Source organism: Lycorma delicatula, chromosome 5, assembly GCF_047948215.1.
Source record: "Lycorma delicatula isolate Av1 chromosome 5, ASM4794821v1, whole genome shotgun sequence".
In the NCBI taxonomy this organism is placed as follows: domain Eukaryota; kingdom Metazoa; phylum Arthropoda; class Insecta; order Hemiptera; family Fulgoridae; genus Lycorma; species Lycorma delicatula.
Window position 1 is genome coordinate 128,167,001 of NC_134459.1, and position 19,044 is coordinate 128,186,044.

At 28.7% G+C, this 19,044-nt stretch overlaps 1 protein-coding gene across 1 annotated transcript; it reads right to left on the reverse strand.

Moving 5' to 3' along the window:
• Nucleotides 1–1,353: 1,353 nt before the first annotated feature.
• On the reverse strand, nt 1,354–18,034 carry LOC142325379 (acylphosphatase-1-like). The gene is made up of 4 exons (XM_075367077.1): nt 17,774–18,034; nt 16,469–16,485; nt 4,764–4,873; nt 1,354–1,689 (listed from the first exon to the last, which is right to left on the reverse strand). The coding sequence occupies exons 1-4, from the start codon at nt 17,943–17,945 to the stop codon at nt 1,575–1,577; spliced, it is 414 nt and encodes a 137-aa protein (XP_075223192.1). The 5' UTR covers nt 17,946–18,034; the 3' UTR covers nt 1,354–1,574.
• Between the last annotated feature and the right edge of the window lie 1,010 nt (nt 18,035–19,044).

Below are 19,044 nucleotides of genomic sequence, written 5' to 3' on the forward strand. Positions count from 1 at the left end.
CCCTTTTGCTTCTTTGGTTTTTTTTACAAAGTAAAGGAATTATTTTTCACGAGATCGCAAAAAATATTGGTTTTCAGATTTCAATGGAAATATCCATTTGACCATCCCTGAGTCGATTTTGACTAGTTTTGGCATGATGTCTGTACGTACATATGTATGTATATAAGTGTGTATGTATTTATGTATCTTGCATAACTCAAAAATGAACATCAGTTCGAATCAGACTAATCTCCTTTTTTTTGTTTTTAATTTAAATATATTGATTTATTAATAATTATTAACCTCCAATTGTAAAAATATTTTTACAATAAATAATAATTCAATAATAACAATAATATGAAAAAATATCAGCAGTTATTAATGAAATAAAACTTTACGTACATTTCATTAAAAAAAAAAAAAGTGTATATATAATTTAATAGATGTAGAAATAAGTCATGTGATTTTCATATCAGATATTGTGAAACAACTGATTATTCATTTTTGTTTTCATTTTGTTGAAGGTTACATCATAATTTAAAAAAAAACAAACATAGTATTAAGATAGATATTACACATTTATTTAAAGATTAATAAAGGGACTTACTCTATCCTAATATTTCATATACGATTGTTGTTCATATAACTGAGTAACTGTCCACTTTAAAAGAAAAGTGGACTTCATTTAAAAGTTTAAATGAAGTGCACCAAAAAATGTGTACGTGTAATTTAATAGGCATACAAAAGTCTTGTAGTGTCCACATCAGATTTTTTATTTTTAAAGAAATAACTAATTTTACCTAAATTACTATTACTTGAATAAATTAATAGTATTATTTAAGTATGATGAATATGAAGTAATGTAAAAATGTAAAACAATAACTACACTGAACATAATACACTGCAAAAACATGGTAACAGTGATTGACCAGAATGTTAAACCACATTAAAACATATTCACTAAGATGTTAGACAACACAAGAAAACAGCTATTTTTAAAATCTTATATCCCTGATTAAAGTAATATTGGAATACAACAGTATTCATCAAACGAATGGCAGCAAGTTCTGAATCAGAGAAGGCATCGAAAAAAATGTTGTAAACTGCAATTAACATCCTTTCTTCTTGATGTGGCTCAACAATCATTAATTTTTTTTATAAATTAAGCAGGTTAATAAATTGAGACAGAGAGGGATAATAAGGATTTTCAAAAAAGAGGAATTTTTAAAAAATAACATTTTTAATAACTATAAAAATAAATATAAATATCATTCAAACTAGTTTAATTTTTGAAAATATTTATAGTTCAAAATGTACACAAGCTGACAACTATATATAATTTTTGGTTATGGTTAAAACATCATCTAATAAAAGTTGGTATACACAAATTGTATTTTTTTATTTATTTTTTATTTATTAACAAATAAAAAATTTGTTTGTTGGATAAAACAAAATTTACAGGTAATTTTTAAATAATTTTATCAAATTCATAAAACATGACTAGAGTATTATAAAGATCACAAGTTATATAAAAGCTATTTTATCTATTATATCAAATGCTTACAATGGGAAAAATCATTATATTAAACAGCAATTCATTGCCTGATACGAAATTTATCAAAAGATAATTCTTTAACTCTCTGCTCATTAGAAAAAACTGCTCTCTCAATTGCACTTAATGGACTTCCTTTGGTTTCAAGCCACACCTTCCTAAAACAAAAAACATAATAAAACTTAAAAAAAAAGAAAAGAAAATGAAAAACTTAATGAATTAAAAATCATGAATTATTTGAATATGAAGTTTGAACTCTTTCATCTTTCTTCATTCCCTTCCACATAACATCATCTGTTAATTGATAATTTTTCTCATAAAGACGAAGAAGTGCTAAAAACTTCCTTCCAGTATACCTAGGAAATGATATTTAATAAGATTATATTCATAAATATCACCCACTTTTTTAGAAACAGAAGTTTTAAACCACTTAATATTTCAATAATAAAATTATCTATAACAACTATAAAATCACAAATATTAACATCTGAAATATATTGTACAAAAACAATATTAAAAAACGTAAATACATGAACACGAACCCTGAACCCTAGTATCCTAATAACTGTATCTTTCTACTTTGTTGTTAATTCAACAAAAGCTATTAGAACATACTAAAACCTAAATATGAAAGACTAGACCAACTGCATTTTTAATGTAGAATTAATTGCCAAATCCTGAGCTATACTCACACTAGTCATTTACATGTTTTAATTAGTCAGGCTTAGGCTTTAAGAGTTAATCACTACATTTAGGTATACAAATTGTAAATTTAATTATTAGAGAACTTGCTAAAAGTAGTTTTTTACTTGATAAATTGATGGCTTGAGTTCTTGAGTTGCCAAAAGAAATATTGGCAAATAATGGAAAAATTATTTTTAAACATGTTCAATATGGTGTAAAATAAAATAAATTAGTGTAATTAATAAAACGGGTAATTAATAATATATAGTATGCTAATAGCAAATATAATTTGTAAGCTACAAAGAGTTGGTTGTTCATTACAAAGGCATTTTTTATATTCTCAATTCAAATATCACATTAATGTAAGGTTTTTTCAACTTCAATTTACTGTAATTGCACTTTGAGATAAAACTCAGTCAACATCATCCATTTTGGTGTTTTAAACTTATTCTTCATTTTAAACTACCATTTTCAAAAATCAATTCATAGTTTACATCTGTTGTAGTATATTTATATTATCTGTTGTAGTATATTTATTTTATATTTTTGAATTAATGATACTTAACGTCCCATTATCAAAGAAACATACTGGTTCTATAAAAGACTTCCAATGAGGAACTGCAGTTTCACCCGCACTATATGGATATTTGTATTTCCCATCGCAGTCAATTTGTTATTTTATGTTTTGTAATCAAATAAGAAGAGGCATGTGTAGCCAATCGCACATACAGTAACGAAGGTAGTGGCTATGTTGGTAGAGCCACTGTGCCGTATACCACCAAACCTTTTAAAAAAATCAGAATTCAAAAAACCCAAAAGTGGTGTTTAGATACTTGTTTGAACAGTATTTGTAAGCCCAAATCTGCTGAATATCTCATTTAGTATAGTCTGGATTGGGAAGATTAACAATCATTGTTCAATATTCTTTTTATCTTTCCCACCCCCTTTAAAGGTTGAATTTCAGAAATCTAGAAATTGGTTTATTCAGACAAAGAATGTACTCACCAAAATCAGGTTGATATCTTCAATTCTTAAGAAAAATTACAAAATAGCCAGGTTTAAAAAATCATTTAACCTTTATACACAGATTTTCAAAAAAATCTAGAAATTGTTTAGATAATAACATGAAGATTACACACACCAAAAACTCAAGCTGATATAACTTCATTTGTTAGAGAAATTAAAAAAATTGTAAATTTCATTGCTACTTCATTTTATACTTTAAACTCAAAAAATCCTTTCTTAGTGTGCACCTACACCATAAGAACATGTATACAAATTTTTATTAATTTATCTTTAGTAATTTCTGCTTGGCATTGATTATGAATCAGTCACAATATATTGTTGTCTTCAATTTCAATAAGACCTCTATTGAAGAATATCTTGGAAGCAGCTCACCATAAGAAAAGAGCATGAGAATCTAATGGCTTGCCACCTAGTGGCTCGAATGAGAATTGCAGCACTGTAATGAGTATTTACACATTTTAATAAATAATCTTTCTTCTTAAAATAGACTATGACAGTCCGAATTACACAATGAAGCTAGGTATTGTTAAAATTTTCTAGCGATTAGTTTAGCAGTTCTTGAGATTTTTGCTAACATACAAATAAATGTTTCCTCTTTATGTAATCGGAATACAAATCCAAAAGCCCCAAGGTGGCTAGGGCCTCAATCTATTAAGATATTCATTAAAAAAACAAATTAATCAATCCTTTTACTTCATTATATTTCTGTCATCATGGCAACAGAAATATAATGAAGCAAAAGGATTGATTAATCTTTGATGAATGTCTGTAAAATATATAATATTTCACAACCACGAGGATAACTAACATGTTGGGGGACCACAGGATGAAGCCTCCTGGGTAGACGGTTGGGCGAGCAAGTCCTGACCAGCTATTTTAAATAAGACCTTTCATTAAATGGGTTATTTATTTATTTAATGTCAGCAAAAGCATAGTCAGCCTTTCTTATGCTAAACAATGATCTGACAGCCATTTTTGTGTCTTGTATACTTTTCTGATTTTATAAAACCAGAACAGACAATATATATTTTCAGACAAGAATATACCTAGTCATAATAAATATTTAATTATGATATTTAGTCTTTTAAGATGTTTCAAACCAAAACAGTAGGTTTGATTTTATCACCAAGAAATAATTCACTGGTGTGTAAAACAAAACTAAAACCTGATAGAAAATACAACATAAAGATTATTCACAAGACTTTTCTGTATTATCCCACCCTGTTTCCAACCTCATCATAATTTAGTTTAATTTAAACTACATAAAAGTTTAAACTAATTTTATACTCCACAATGACTCAAAGAAATTTTTTTCTGGAATAACTTTATTTCTTCTAGTTGATACAAGATTTATTAAAATCAAACCCTATTAAAATTGGCTTCATGTGTTTTGTAAGATTTAAAAACTGCAGTAAACAGAAAACAGTAAAAAATGAATAGCGAGTTAACATGCTGATCCAGAAAGTGGAACCAAATTTTTATGACAGTTTATTATTGCACAGATTTCCTTAAAATAACTTACATTTGTCTCACTTTATTATCTTCTCCTTGCATTTGTCCAACTACAGTATCTCTATCAGTATTCATACACCATCCCACTAGTTTCAATTCATCACCTTTCTGTTTTGTGTACTGGAAACAATAATCAATTGTATTACTATTTTACTTTCTAGAATAGCACAGAGCACTAGATAAAAATAGTTCTTACAGCACAATGAAATTCATTTAAAACTAATCTACTTACCTTCAGAATGAAAACTTTTTATGTTTTAAGTACTGGAAAATCATAAGAGTTGACAAAATACAAACTATGTCATCTTAACACTTAATAATCATAGATATAATCATTTTAAATTTTATAGACACAGATAAATCATACAAAACTACAATAAAAGTGTCACAAATTGTCTAGTTTTATTTGATCTTAACAGAAAATATAATAGTTATGAACAACATAGATCCTTTTTCAATACATTCCAGCAAATTCAACAATTAACACAGTTAAGGATACAACTGCTCTCATGCACACACTTGCAGTGATATAGTCTGCTAACAATACTTCTAGATGGAAAAACTTCCATTTACTATACTCAAATAAAACCTTTCCAAAAGAAAAGAAATTACCAGCTGCTGTAATATTTAGTGGCAAGAAAAAGTAGGGATGGACATGCTATATTAGGCTGGGTAAATGTGTTTATATTGGAGGATCATCAGAATACTCTTTAAAATTAAAAATATTGTACAATAGTACAATTGTTAGGGATGAACAGTTTCCTTGAACAAGCAACACATGATTTGAAGAAAAGGCATCAAGAAACAGAATAACTAATCTTTATTCTAGCCACTTGATGTTGAATTAATCACTCTCTCAAACCTCAATAAGATATTTTTATTTGGTATGGATGGCGACTACATTCCATTAAATGACTTACAAGAACAGTAAACAAGCAAGATTTTAGTTATGTGTGGATGTTGGCTTCATTGAACCATATTCCAAATAATCTGATTGTGAAGAGTTTCAAGAATCACAGAATTTTCAATACCTTTGACAGAAATGAGGATTGTGCCAAGTGTGATGATGAAGACACTCATGTTCCTTCTGAAGAAAATGATTCAAGCAGCTATGAGAATTAAAATCTGTTAAGATATCCTTCTTCAAATTAATTAAAATTTTAACTAATTTTTAAGTCTGTATGATATTATGTAAGCTATAAAATATTTAACTGAATTTATTTAAAATATATTTTATTGATAATTTCATATCAAATATTACATTTTGACATCATTAAAACATTTCATATCTCACTATTTAAAGATTATTATTAATTAAATTGGCAAATTCACTTCTTTTTTGTTATTGTATTTATCTGTAATTGCCTCTGTACTCATTTTGTCAAAGACAAAAGTATATCACAGTTTTCCACCAACAGTACAAAATTCAATAATGCTTTTTACCTTATGTTTATTGTTTTTCCATTTTAGGAACGCTTTCGAGGGTTTCCCTCATCATCACTTAATAAAAACCTTTTAAAATCATGCATTAAACTCAGAAACATTTAAACTGTCAGATACTATAAAAAATATGTAGTCAAAAAATTGAAATAAAATATTTCATGTGGCCAGCCATACAGACTGTACTGTTGTGTTAATAATGCGTGACTGGCCACATGAAATATTTTATTTTAATTTTCCAACTACATATTTTTTATAGTATGCGACCATTTAAATGTTTTAGAATTTAATGTGATTTTAAAAAGTTTTTATTAACTGATGAAGGAAACCTTCAAAAGAATTCTTAAAATGGAAAAACAATAAATATAATGTAAGAGGCATTATTGAATTCTGTACTTTTGGTGGAAAACTGTTTAAAGATTATTATGTACATTTCAAACTGTTATGAATTTGAACAGTTGAAGATATAAGTGCTATCAGTCAATATAATTTGTTTTGTGCAGCCTAAATGTTAATTTTTATTGTTAGCAAAATAAACTAAAATTAACAAAAAATGTTTGTTAAATAATCATTTTTCAATAAAAAAATTAACTGTATATATTCAGGTGCATGTCTTACATAAGGGTAATTCACAAACAAGTAAATTATTATTGATCAACCAATAAAAACATACATACTGAATCCTACACTACAATCAGTATAATTCCTCTTCTCCCAAATACAATCCTTTGAATACATGTTTATTTTGTGTGGAGATTGAATTAAGGATATCACTGGTTTTTAGTAAAAAGCAATTATAGTTTTATTTAATGTAGGAATGTTTTTTTGAATTTAAATATTATGTTCTCAAAAGTCTTAAAAGATCATCTAATGATGAATCTATGCTAAAGATGGCCACTCAGTACTCACAGTACCAGAATTAAAATAAGCTTGAATTGAATATTCTTGAAAAACTGCAGCACAATAGATTTTCCATGCAGACAATGTTTAAATTGCTATCTCTGTGCTGTGACCAAAATTGACAAACAATAAAAAATTTCAGGGTCATTTCGTGTCAAATCAAAAAGCCTCACAACTTGACAATCACAAATTTCAATAAAATTCACAGGTAGATCATATCTAGAAAGTGATACAAAATTTTTTTTTTAGATTCTTCAGTCACTCTTTGTTAACGGAGCTTGTCTTTCTCTACAGGTTTGAAGTTTTATGACTAATTTATTACAGCCTTGGACCAGCATGGAACCATCAACTTCAACAGCTTCAAGTAAAATGTACTGTTACAATCCATTTGAAAAGTCAATTTATAATTCCTGCAAGAAAAACCTGAGAAGTGGAAGTGAGAACTTGGTGCAAACATTTACTTTTCTTAAACAAGGTTACAAAATTTGAGATACTTGCCACAAGCTATGCTAAAGAATCTACTTCTGATGAAGAATTTCAACAATTTTCCGCAGAAAAAGATGAAGCTGTATCTGCTCTGAACTAAAGTTTGATTGTTTTAAATGAATCACCTATTAAAAAAAAAAAAACGATTATGTGAGAGAAAAAGCTTATTACCCTCAGAAAAAGCTTAAGAAAGCAGCAGTAGTGTTCAAAAGCAAAATATTGAACATGGATTCAGATTCTGAACAAGATGCTATTCCTCTCTCCTCTGACCATGAAATTATCAACAAACTTAAAAAAAAAATGTAATACTACAGATGATCAGGATGCAAATATTGACAACGCGCTTCCTAAAAGCTGGACTTTTAAAAACTTCCAAAACTTCTTCAACACTCATTTCTTGCTAGTGAACAGTCCAGCTAAGTTCTTAACATACATAGGAGTATGTTATTTCAAAAGTATATCTCAGGATAAATCCAACAAGAAGAGTTTATAACCTCTCAAAGCAAGAAGTGGACAATGCTAACCAGAAGTTGTAAATGAAAGTGTACACTGTAATTCTTCTGTAAATATCTTTGGAAGCTATATGAATTAAGAGTTATGTGGTGAGTAGGTACAAGTTCATTACTTTACTTAACCATGATCACACTGCAATCCCATTATGAAATATTTACATGTTCAACACATTAGGAAGCAAATATATTTTTTTCTAATTTTTAAAAAATACACTTTTAGATATATTCAAGGTCAAATAACATTTTTGGTTACCTTGAACTATTAATGTCACAAAATCTTGCCAAGTGATGTACATTTTAAGAGCTTTAAAATGACACCAAATTGAGCTCTCTAGTCTTATACCAGCTGAGAAAATTATTTTTTTATAATTATCTGAGCCTTGTTTTTGCAATTTTTTCACTTTTTTATGGGGTCCTACACAAAAACTGAGTGACTGAAAAAAGTATTTCTTTGCATCACTTTATGGACATGATCAATACTGTGAATTTTGTCGAAATTGGTGATGGTGAAGTTGTGAGGCTTGTTGATTTGACATGGAATGACCCTTCAGAAATAAATATCATTGGTAATATCTTTTAATAATACCAAAACTTCTTAGTTAACAAACTGGATGCTACCAAGTATATGTTAATTTGTCCAACCAAAAATTATTAATAAACTTTGGGTAATAAAATATATTCATATTCTGTATATATGCTTACGATTTTTATTTATTCTAGCAGCATTTTTAAAGAAAATGATTCTGCAGTTCACAGGTAAAATACAAAACTTTCAGCTTTGTTGCTGACCTTCCATAATAGTTGTCTGCTGATATGTGAACTTCTGATTTCTTATTGCAAATTTATACTGAAGTCAGGACTTGTATCTGACTAGATCAGTAATGAGTTCAATGGTCACACAGAACAAGATGACAGTCTATTTTTTTTGTTTTTATTACATATAAAATATATGAATTAATATGTATAATGTAAATTAATGGTATTAATTCAAATATTTCAAAAGCTTTGCTTTTGTTAACTAAAAAAAAAAAAGCTTTGCTTTTGATATACCAAAAACATGATTAACAAATTAAATGAATACAATTGTCAATAAACTAAAAAAAGTTTGCTATTGGTTAAAAGAAAAAACTGCGAAATTCATTTAATGGTTAATGTTCAATATACTTCATATGTTTACATGTAAATTGGTAATCAACAAGCTATTTGATTATCATATTGGGAATATGAATTCAATTCTGATCACAGGAGAAACATTTGAACAAAAAATTCATCCACAACAAAAACAAGCCATATATATTGTTACCACATATATGCCTAATTTAATTTTGGCAGGCGAATGGTATAGCAACTCAGATGTGAACTAGCGCACAGTATACAAACGCACTATACAAGCATTAACTACCACTGTGCAGATGACCATACAGTTCTCCCACCATAGCGGCAATGCAACCCCACCACTATCAGGCTCCAATAAAAAAGTGTACACCACGAGAGTGAAGACAATTCATCGTCGACCACCATCTAGAGAAGAAGATGGAAGAAGACAGAAGAAGTTCCCTGACTGGCTCAACATGGGACCTCCCGGCTAATGCCAACATCCACATCAGAGCAGCAGGCCTGGCCGGCCCACCAAGGGAGCCGCTGGACATGGACACTACCTTCCCGCTCCAGCTCACTGGGCTCAGCAGCAGGAGCCGGCCCAGCATGGGATCACTTGGGGAGAATTGCCTCGGCTGCACTGGTGAAGGACGACCAACGCCGACCCGACACTGCAGGGCTCTGGGGGCCACCACTGCCACACTGTAGAGGGGACCCAACTGCCTCTGAGGGAAAGCCCGGTCGGATTTCAATGGATGAGTTGCAACTCCCCGACTTTACCGGAGACCAGCTTCCATACCCAACAGTTCTTCTCAGAGTTTATGCAAGAGAAAATGGCCCTTTTCAGGGCCACCGCAAGGTAATGAATTATTTGCTATCGAAGGCATTTGGCAACAGTATGTATAAATGTGTCTGGCATATGTTTGTGTCTTTGCCTGTATAATTTTTATGACCTGTAGACCCTAAATCATTGGAGCAATTCTCTTTAAATTTTTACATTTGCAATTGAAAAGACTATCCATCTACAACACAAACTCTTGGATCTAGCAAAAAAAAAAGTTCAAAAATTAAAAAAACCCGACACTAAATTAAAAAACAATATTCTAAATAAAACCTTTACTGTTTATCTTTAAAACATTAACAGATATTATTCATTCTATGAAAATCATTTCAATCCTAGTTATATTTGATAATTTTTTTACATAAAATTTTCAATAACATTTCCACAGGTAATTCCTGTGGAATTTCGCAGGTAATTCCAAGGTAATTATGTATTGCATTAATTACCTTACATAACAAATCTAACAAAACTTTATTTATTCTAACATTCTGTAAAATTTGTTGTAATTAATGTCATGAATATTCTTTTTCTTAATGGTATTTAGACAAATTCTCTAATCAATGCCAATTTAATGTATAAACTCAATAAGATTATGTAAATTTTATGTATATTATCTAAACTGTCCAAATTTAAGTTTTTATTTTCCTTTCACCAAAATTAAACAAGCCAAAGATTATATCATAAACAGCTTTTAATGGGCAAGAGGTCCTTTTTACTTATTTTTCTTTAGCTTTCTGTGGAAAAATAAAATGGCAGAATTTGTAGGACTGAATGTCCCTCATAATACCAACCTAGTAGAAGATGTCTGCAACAAATTATTTAAATCAATAATTACCCACAAATTAGTACCACAAACTTCAGTACCGCAAACTGTGTGTGAGATGGGTTCCCAAGATGCTGTCACCATCACAAAACAATGAAAATGGATGTCTCCCTAACGTTTCTCCAGCACTACCACAATGAAGGAGAAGATTTTTTGAACGAAATTGTCACAGCGGACGGGACATGGGTCCATTTCGAAACTGAAGAAACAAAAGAACAATCCAAACAGTGGATGCATTCTCATTCTTCTAGTAAACCAAAGAAGTTCAAGCGAACCTTCCCCAACAGAAAGTGTATGGCTACTGTGTTCTGGGACTGGAATGGAGTTCTCTTGGTGGAATTCATGGAACGTGGCACGACCATCACTACAGCCTCATACTGTGTGACTCTTCAACGTCTACTAAGGGCAATTCAGAATAAGCGGAGAGGAATGTTGTCATCAGGCATTGTCTTTCTCCATGACAATGCTCGGCCGCACACTGCAGCTGTAACAAAGAAGCTCCTGCAGAGTTTTCGTTGGGAAGTGTTTGATCACCCACCATACAGCCTGGACTTTGCTCCATCCAATTTTCACCTCTTTGCTCACATGAAACGCTGGCTAGGAGGACAACATTTTGGCACAGACATCAAGCTGTAGACCAGTGTAGAAACATGGCTGAAAACACAGGCGGCTCCATTCTATGATGAGGGAATTGGAAAGTTGGTACCATGCTACGACAAATGTCTAAATCGGAGTGGCGACTATGTAAAAAAATGGCGTAACTATGTAAGTACTTGTTACAAATAAAAAATTTTGTATTTTCACTGTGGTTTTAATTTCATGATCGATCGGACCTTGAAAAAAAAACCCTCGTATAAGGAGAGTGATGGTGACTCAACTGCTTAATCTTTATTCTTTACATTTTCTTGTTGCCACAGATGTCTAGCATTTTCTTTGTTTACTTTACATAATAAATAAGTGTAATTATAATAATTCTAAAATTAATGATATATTGATTGTATCAAATATTTTAACAACTTCACATCAAATAAAAGTTTCATAACATAATTTCATTATCTTGTATATGAACAATTGTATGCATTTTTCAGGAAGTAAAATGTGTATTACTTAAGGGTTAAAAAATACTGGCAATCAAAAAAAAACCACAAATTTTCTTCCACAAACTCATACTTTTAGAATTATACATAAAAAAAAATAGTTTGGTTACTTAAGTGCCTTTTCTTAAATCGAATTTTAAAATTTTGTTTTTTCTTCAAAAAAAAAAAATTATGAAATCCAGGTTTGAGCTGAATATTTACTGCAGCAATTAGGAGATAAATTGCTAAATGCATTTTTACCTTATTCTGTACATTTTTCTGAAAATTTTAGTAAAAAAACCTTAATGATATAATGAAAACTAACAAAATTATGAGTTTTTTACTAAATCAACAACACAATCATTAAAAGGCTCGGAAACAATAATAACATATTTTTTGACAAATTTAAAAAATGTAATAACTTAAAGAGTATTTAATATATCAAAATAAAATTTTACACAGTTAATAAGGATGACAAATAGAAAAAAAAATTTCATGGCATTCTGAGACTATGGGTTTCATGACCTGGATGAATTGATATGGATTGACCCTATTGAAAATTTTAAAATAATTTATAAGTAAAATATTTAGAAAATTATTCAGATAGAATTGTTTTCAGATGTCTTACAGTAATGTTATCAATTACCTTATAACTTGCATAACATTTGATAAATCACGTGTACATATTCTTTTATATAAGAAAATTTGGGTCATATAATTATGCTTCTAACCATTAGCCATAGCATTTCTATCAGTTTCCCAGTTATCAAGGAACAAAAACTGATGCAAAGGTCATTTTTCTGCTGATTAGAAACATATCTGATGTAAATGATCCAGGTGCGTTCTGGATCTTGTAAGGTTTTGCCTCATAATTATTATGTATCAGTCACTGCTATAACTATTTAAGAATTTTAAAATCAAATGGTGCAGTACCAGTCACTCAGGCCCACAACAAATTTAATCATTCAAACATCAAAATTTAATCTTTAGAATTACTCAATATAAAATAATAAAAATTTAAAAGTATACTGTAAATACTGAAAACATCTAGGTTGATAACATACTATATATAAATACCAATAGTCTTGTAACTCATATTTGGTTTCTGCCAAAAGAAAAAGGTCTAAATAAAAAAGTAAAACGTCTACCAAAAGTTTATAAATCATAAATAAAAAGGGTTTCTATAATAGTGTTAACTCTATGAAGACAAACTAGTTGTTTGAAGTATGTGATCTGTCAAATAAATATTAACAGTTGATTATAGCTGTCATATCCTGAATGAGTTCACATGCATAGGTTCACTGCTTAGAGCAAGTTTCATTTCATTTGTATGAATTTTCAGAATTACGTAATTAAATAATTGTACTGAAGTAAATTGGTTTTAAAATAGCCTCCTTTATGGACTGACTACTTGAAATATGTCACTATTCTGAACTGAATTTAAAAGAGAAATTATCATCCAATCTATGCCTGTTGTTTTTGTCATTTCATAACTGGAAAACTAATAATCTGATAGAAATGCTACGGGTTATTATCAATTTAAGGCACATATAAGTGGCCCAAATTTTCTTTTACAAAAAATTATACACACAAGATTTATCAAATGTTAGTTATCAAACATTATTATATGGCATCTGAAAAACACTTTTATCCGAATAATTTTCTAAATATTTTATTTTATATATTATTAATCATTTTCTAAGGAGACATTTAAAATATTGAACAACTAAAAACAATTATAAGGTAATGTTTTTTCACTTAACAATAAAATAATTATTGATTTAAATTATTTGTTACAGACATCTTCTATTAGAGTGGTGTTATGAGACATCCAGGCATACAAATTCTGCCATGCTTATTACAGAAAATTTTACAGAAAATTATAAATGTGCAAGATAATTAATTCAGCAGATATGTATGAAGCTTGTGCTTAGTAATATAATACTGGAAAATTCATTATGTATGAAAATTATAAAATGTAACTGGGATTGAAATGATTTTCATAGAATGAATATCTGTTGATATTTTAAAGTTATGCAACAAACATTGTGTTTAAAATAATGTTTTTTAGTTTGAAAATTATAAAATGTAACTGGGATTGAAATGATTTTCATAGAATGAATATCTGTTGATATTTTAAAGTTATGCAACAAACATTGTGTTTAAAATAATGTTTTTTAGTTTGGTGTGTTCATTTTTTAAATATTTTTAACTAAAGAAAATATATATAGATTATTATTAATAGAAGTGAAACCCAGTAGTTTAGTTTTGATTAATCAAAAATTTATTTAATGATTTTTAGAGGTTGATATTTTAATAAATTGAATGGATAACGTATTCTAAAATTTTGCAATATTTTAAACAGAATCGACAATATGGTTTGGTTTTATAGTACATTAAGTACTTACCACTTTTCTTAAAATTTGACAATTATGTATACATTTCACTTTTTACCTATTTATCATACTAAATATTAAAAGTTAGTATATATTCATTATACATGAGCTACTTCAAAATATTTATTTCCCTACTTGGAAGCAAGTATTAAAAAAAAAAAATTATAGTTTTAACACTGCATATACAATATTCATTACTACATAAAGCAACATTAGAAATTATTTAATATTACAACAAAAATGATAGATGCTACATCAACATAAGTCAATTTTCGAGAAGTAATTTTTCAGCATTACTTAAATGTTCCAATTTCGAAGATCTTCATCGGCTTTAAATGTTATGACTTAAGGAGAGTAAATTAAAATTATTTCTAAAATGCCTTTTGCTAGTGTTAGCAAATAAAACTAAAAAAAAAAAAAAAAAACCTAACCTAGTAACCAATTTGGAAGTCCAAGTTTATGAGAACATTGATATATTTCATTAATTTCTAAGAGAAATATGTTCAAATGACACATTAATAAGCAAAGTGCTGATGTTTATTATATAAATACTAGAATATCACATATAATTTAAATATAAAGTACAGATATTCAACTTAAAAAAGCCCCCATAACTTAGTTAAGTCAATAAATAATAGTTTATTAGCAAACACTTACCATAATAACTTACAGAAGGTATTGAAAATGACCTCCACTTCTATGCACCTGTCAACATGTTTGACCATGTTCCTGGCTACTCTCATTAGCTGTACCCTGAAATGATGTCTATCCACTTCTATGCACTTGTCAACATGTTTTTTTTTCTTTCATCAATTTGCCACAACACCTCTTCTTCAATTGTCACTTTATCCACCCATCTGATTTTTAACATTCTCCTGCAGCACCATATTTCAAAAGCTACTAATCTTTTCTTCACAGGTACTCCGATCGTCCAAGTTTCACTTCCACATAAAGCTATGCTCAAAACATATACTTTCAAAAATGTTTTCCTGACCTTTAAATTAATTTTTGATGTAAGCAAATTATATTTTTGACTGAAAGCTCGTTTCGCTTGTGCTATGCAGCATTTTATATCACTCCTGCTTCGTTCATTCATCTTTAGTAATTCTACTTCCCAAATCACAAAATTCTTCTACCTCCATAATCTTTTCTATTCCTATTTTTATAATAAGTGATCCACCTTCATTATTTCTACTACATTTCATTATTTTCATGCATAGTTTTTGTGTAGGACTTCATCCATGCCATTCACAGTTTCTTCTAAATCTTTTTTACTCTCGGCAAGAATTACTATATCATCAGCAAATTGTAACACCTTCATCTTTTTACCTTGCACTTTTATTCCAGATCTAAATTGTTTTCTTTAACATCATTAACTGCTAGTTCTATGTAATTATTAAAAAGTAACGAGGATAGGGAATATCCTTGTCTGACTCTCTTTTTTATTACTGCTTCTTTCTTATGTATAATATACTGAAAATAAATTTATATAAACTACTGAGTGATGAGGCCTCTTTTAAGTTGAACACTATTTAAATTTATATTATTTAACTGTAAAACGTAACCTTAAAATCACCTAAGAATAAGTTTTATTGCTAGTACTTTTTTTTAACATTTTTTCCTTGTTTTTTTGGTACTATTGTGTTACCATTGGAAGGGGGGAAATGCAGTTGATTTGCACTGTTTTTTCACCTTTATGTTGCTATTTGGTATGTTAATTATTGTAGTTAGTTTAAATATTACTTATGTTATTAATAAGTTGTAAATAATTTGTATATTTAGCGTTAATTAGAAGAGGTTAACAAGCAAAGTGAGTGTCTGTTATGTTGAAAAACTTATGGTTCATCAGCACATGAAATCAACATAATCTAACAAAGCAGTAACCTATGCTCTCTAACTCATCTAATTAACATTGAATAAACAAATTATATATAACTTATTAATAACAGAAGTAACTAAATACAATAATTAACAGTACTTAAAAGCAGTGCAAATCAAGTGCCCCCCTGTTAACAAAGTATTACCATTTTTTAAATAGCTATATAATAATATGTTAATTTAAAATGGAATAAAACTGCTAATACTTCACACATTCTGGAACAAGCGGTTAAGCTAATAGCAGTAATCAAGACATGTAACAAACCTTTCTGAAGAAAACACCTGAAACAAAACAAAACATTATATCATATCTGAAATGTGCTGGAAATTTACTTACTTGTTTTAAAGAAATAAATTTTAATTACAAAAGTTTTTGTAACACAGACTTATCCTCATCCTGATAGCAGACAAAAAGTTCAATAAAATTTGACTTACAGATGCTGCAAATAAGTAACAAAAATAATTATTATTACAAACTTCAGGAAAAATTATAAAATATAGTGTAAAAAACAGTATCTAACGTTTTTTAACAAAAAAACAGAATTAAAAGTTTTTTAGCCTCCAGACTAAAAAAAGTATAAAAGACATTGTGGAAGTTTCTTGAAAATAAAATATTAATAAAAGAAATAGTAAAAGAACAAATTACTGCAATAAAACACAGCCTAATGGTGAATATCCATACCAGGAATTATCTACATTACAATCCCTAATACGCTCTCTTATCAAATTAGTAAAAAAAGTTTTTGCTGTGGCAATAAAAAAGACAAACAAATTTAGGCCACTGGCACCCAAACAAGAACTAATCTTGGAAAATATTTCAGACAGTTCATTGTTAACTTAAACACAATTATATACATAGTGATTTGTTAAAACGTAATTTACTGTTGGGCAATTATAATCAATAATTACATTAGAATGAGGAGAGATAATCATATTAAAGATAATTGTTTTTTTATCTATGAAAAGATAACTCTGATAAAGTCCAAACAAGTGGACCTTGTCAAGCAAACTATTCTTTAAAAAATCAAACAACCTATTTTATCCTACAACAAGTAACGTAACTGTTATAGTGGATTTTACCAGGTTCTAGTAGAGAATTATATTTTTAAATAAATACCTGTACTACTGATTTTAAGTATTACAAATTTTCTTCTTAACCTATCTTAACTACTAAAGATTTATTAGTTTCTGCCATCTGCAATGAATAAATGAAAATTAAAGAAAAAAAGTAGATGCTTAAAAAAAAATATCCGGTCCAAATATACTGTTACAAGATCAGTCGTTCAAAAGTTTAACTACTTTCACCGGTACATTATACAGTAATACTTCCATTCATCATAATAAATTTATTATTAACCTACTAATTCAGTAAAAACTCTATGCATTTAACAATGTTCATAAAACATGGTTATAAAATAATAAATATTAATAAAAATAAGCGTTTTAGAGTTAAAAATATTAATTAAAAAATAGGCGGAAATATCATTTAAACCTTCCCAACGGATCGCCGACAAAAACATTTTCAGCTATTTCCAGATAAAAAAATAAATTGCATTGCTATAATACAAACCTTGTACTCTTCCAAACACTTCAAAATCAACACTAACAAATTTCTCAGTCATTTCTATCTTTTCCGATTCTTTTTCAGATAATTTAGAAATAAACAAATTCAAGGTTGCTAAGGCAATCAACACTAATATCACACAGTAAAGGCAGACACATAATTGCCGTTTAGTCGCCATGGGTACCAACCATTAGCAGTTTCGAAGACAGAAAAGTACACGCAGTCAAATGCAAAATTGATCTGTTCACGAGGAACGTATTATTAACATCTGCTATATATAAATTATTGTTTACATTTTTTGTACACGTGTTATTAAGTTATCGGGCAAAGTCTATCACCATTTGTGTAAACAGTCTAACTAGATAAATGGATATAAATACTCGTGTATCCAATCTACTTGCATATGAGTTTAAGGTAAAAAAAAGTACGAAGTAAAGCAAGTATTGTGATCGCGAGAAATTTCGGTTTTCAGATTTCAACGTAAATATTCAATTTGATCACAACTGAATCCATTTTTACTTGTTTCTGCTTGACGTTTGTACGAACGTATGTATGTACGTATCTCACGTAACTTAAAAACGATTAGCCATAGGATGTTGAAATTTTCTATAAGGACTGTAGCAACATCTAGTTGTGCACCTCCCCTTTTGATTGCAATCAACTGAACCAAAAGTTTCCAAAATCCCCCAAAATTTGGATTTTTAAGTTTTCTTAAGTGCAGTAATAAGCCCTCATTGACAGTTTTTCAACGACATATCATAAATGGTAGTTATTTTCATTGGTTTCAGAGTTGAAGCCAAATAAAATTATAATTAATGGGAAGGTACATTGATTTGAATCAGACTTCATCTTTCTTTTTTAACTTTCTTTTTAATTTAAATATATTTATTTAATAATAATTATTAACCCATGATAGTAAAAAGATTCTTATAATAAATAATAGTTCAATAATAACAATATAAAAAAAAAATCAGAAGTTATTAGTAAATAAAATTTTATGTACTTTTAAACGTGTGTATGTAATTTAGTAGGTGTTATATATGTGAATATGTAATAGATTTGGTGAGACATCTGATTATTCAATATTAATTGAAAATTATAATTTAGAATCATATTATTTTCTGGATTTTCTTGTTTAATTTTATTTAATTATTCTGAAATTTCTGTTTAATTTTATTTGTATTAAAGATAACTACAAAGTGACTGAAAAATAGATCCTCACCAAGAATACATATACAGGCATACATGCTTGATCTTTAATAAATTGCAAAAAAATT

Bases quoted from the DNA above. Each gene is read 5' to 3' on its own strand.
- LOC142325379 (XM_075367077.1), bottom strand. From the start codon at position 17,945: ATGGCGACTAAACGGCAATTATGTGTCTGCCTTTACTGTGTGATATTA. The intron at 1,690-4,763 runs GTAAGTTATTTT...TTTTTGTTTTAG, and splicing joins GATAATAAAGTGAGACAAAT to GAAGGTGTGGCTTGAAACCA.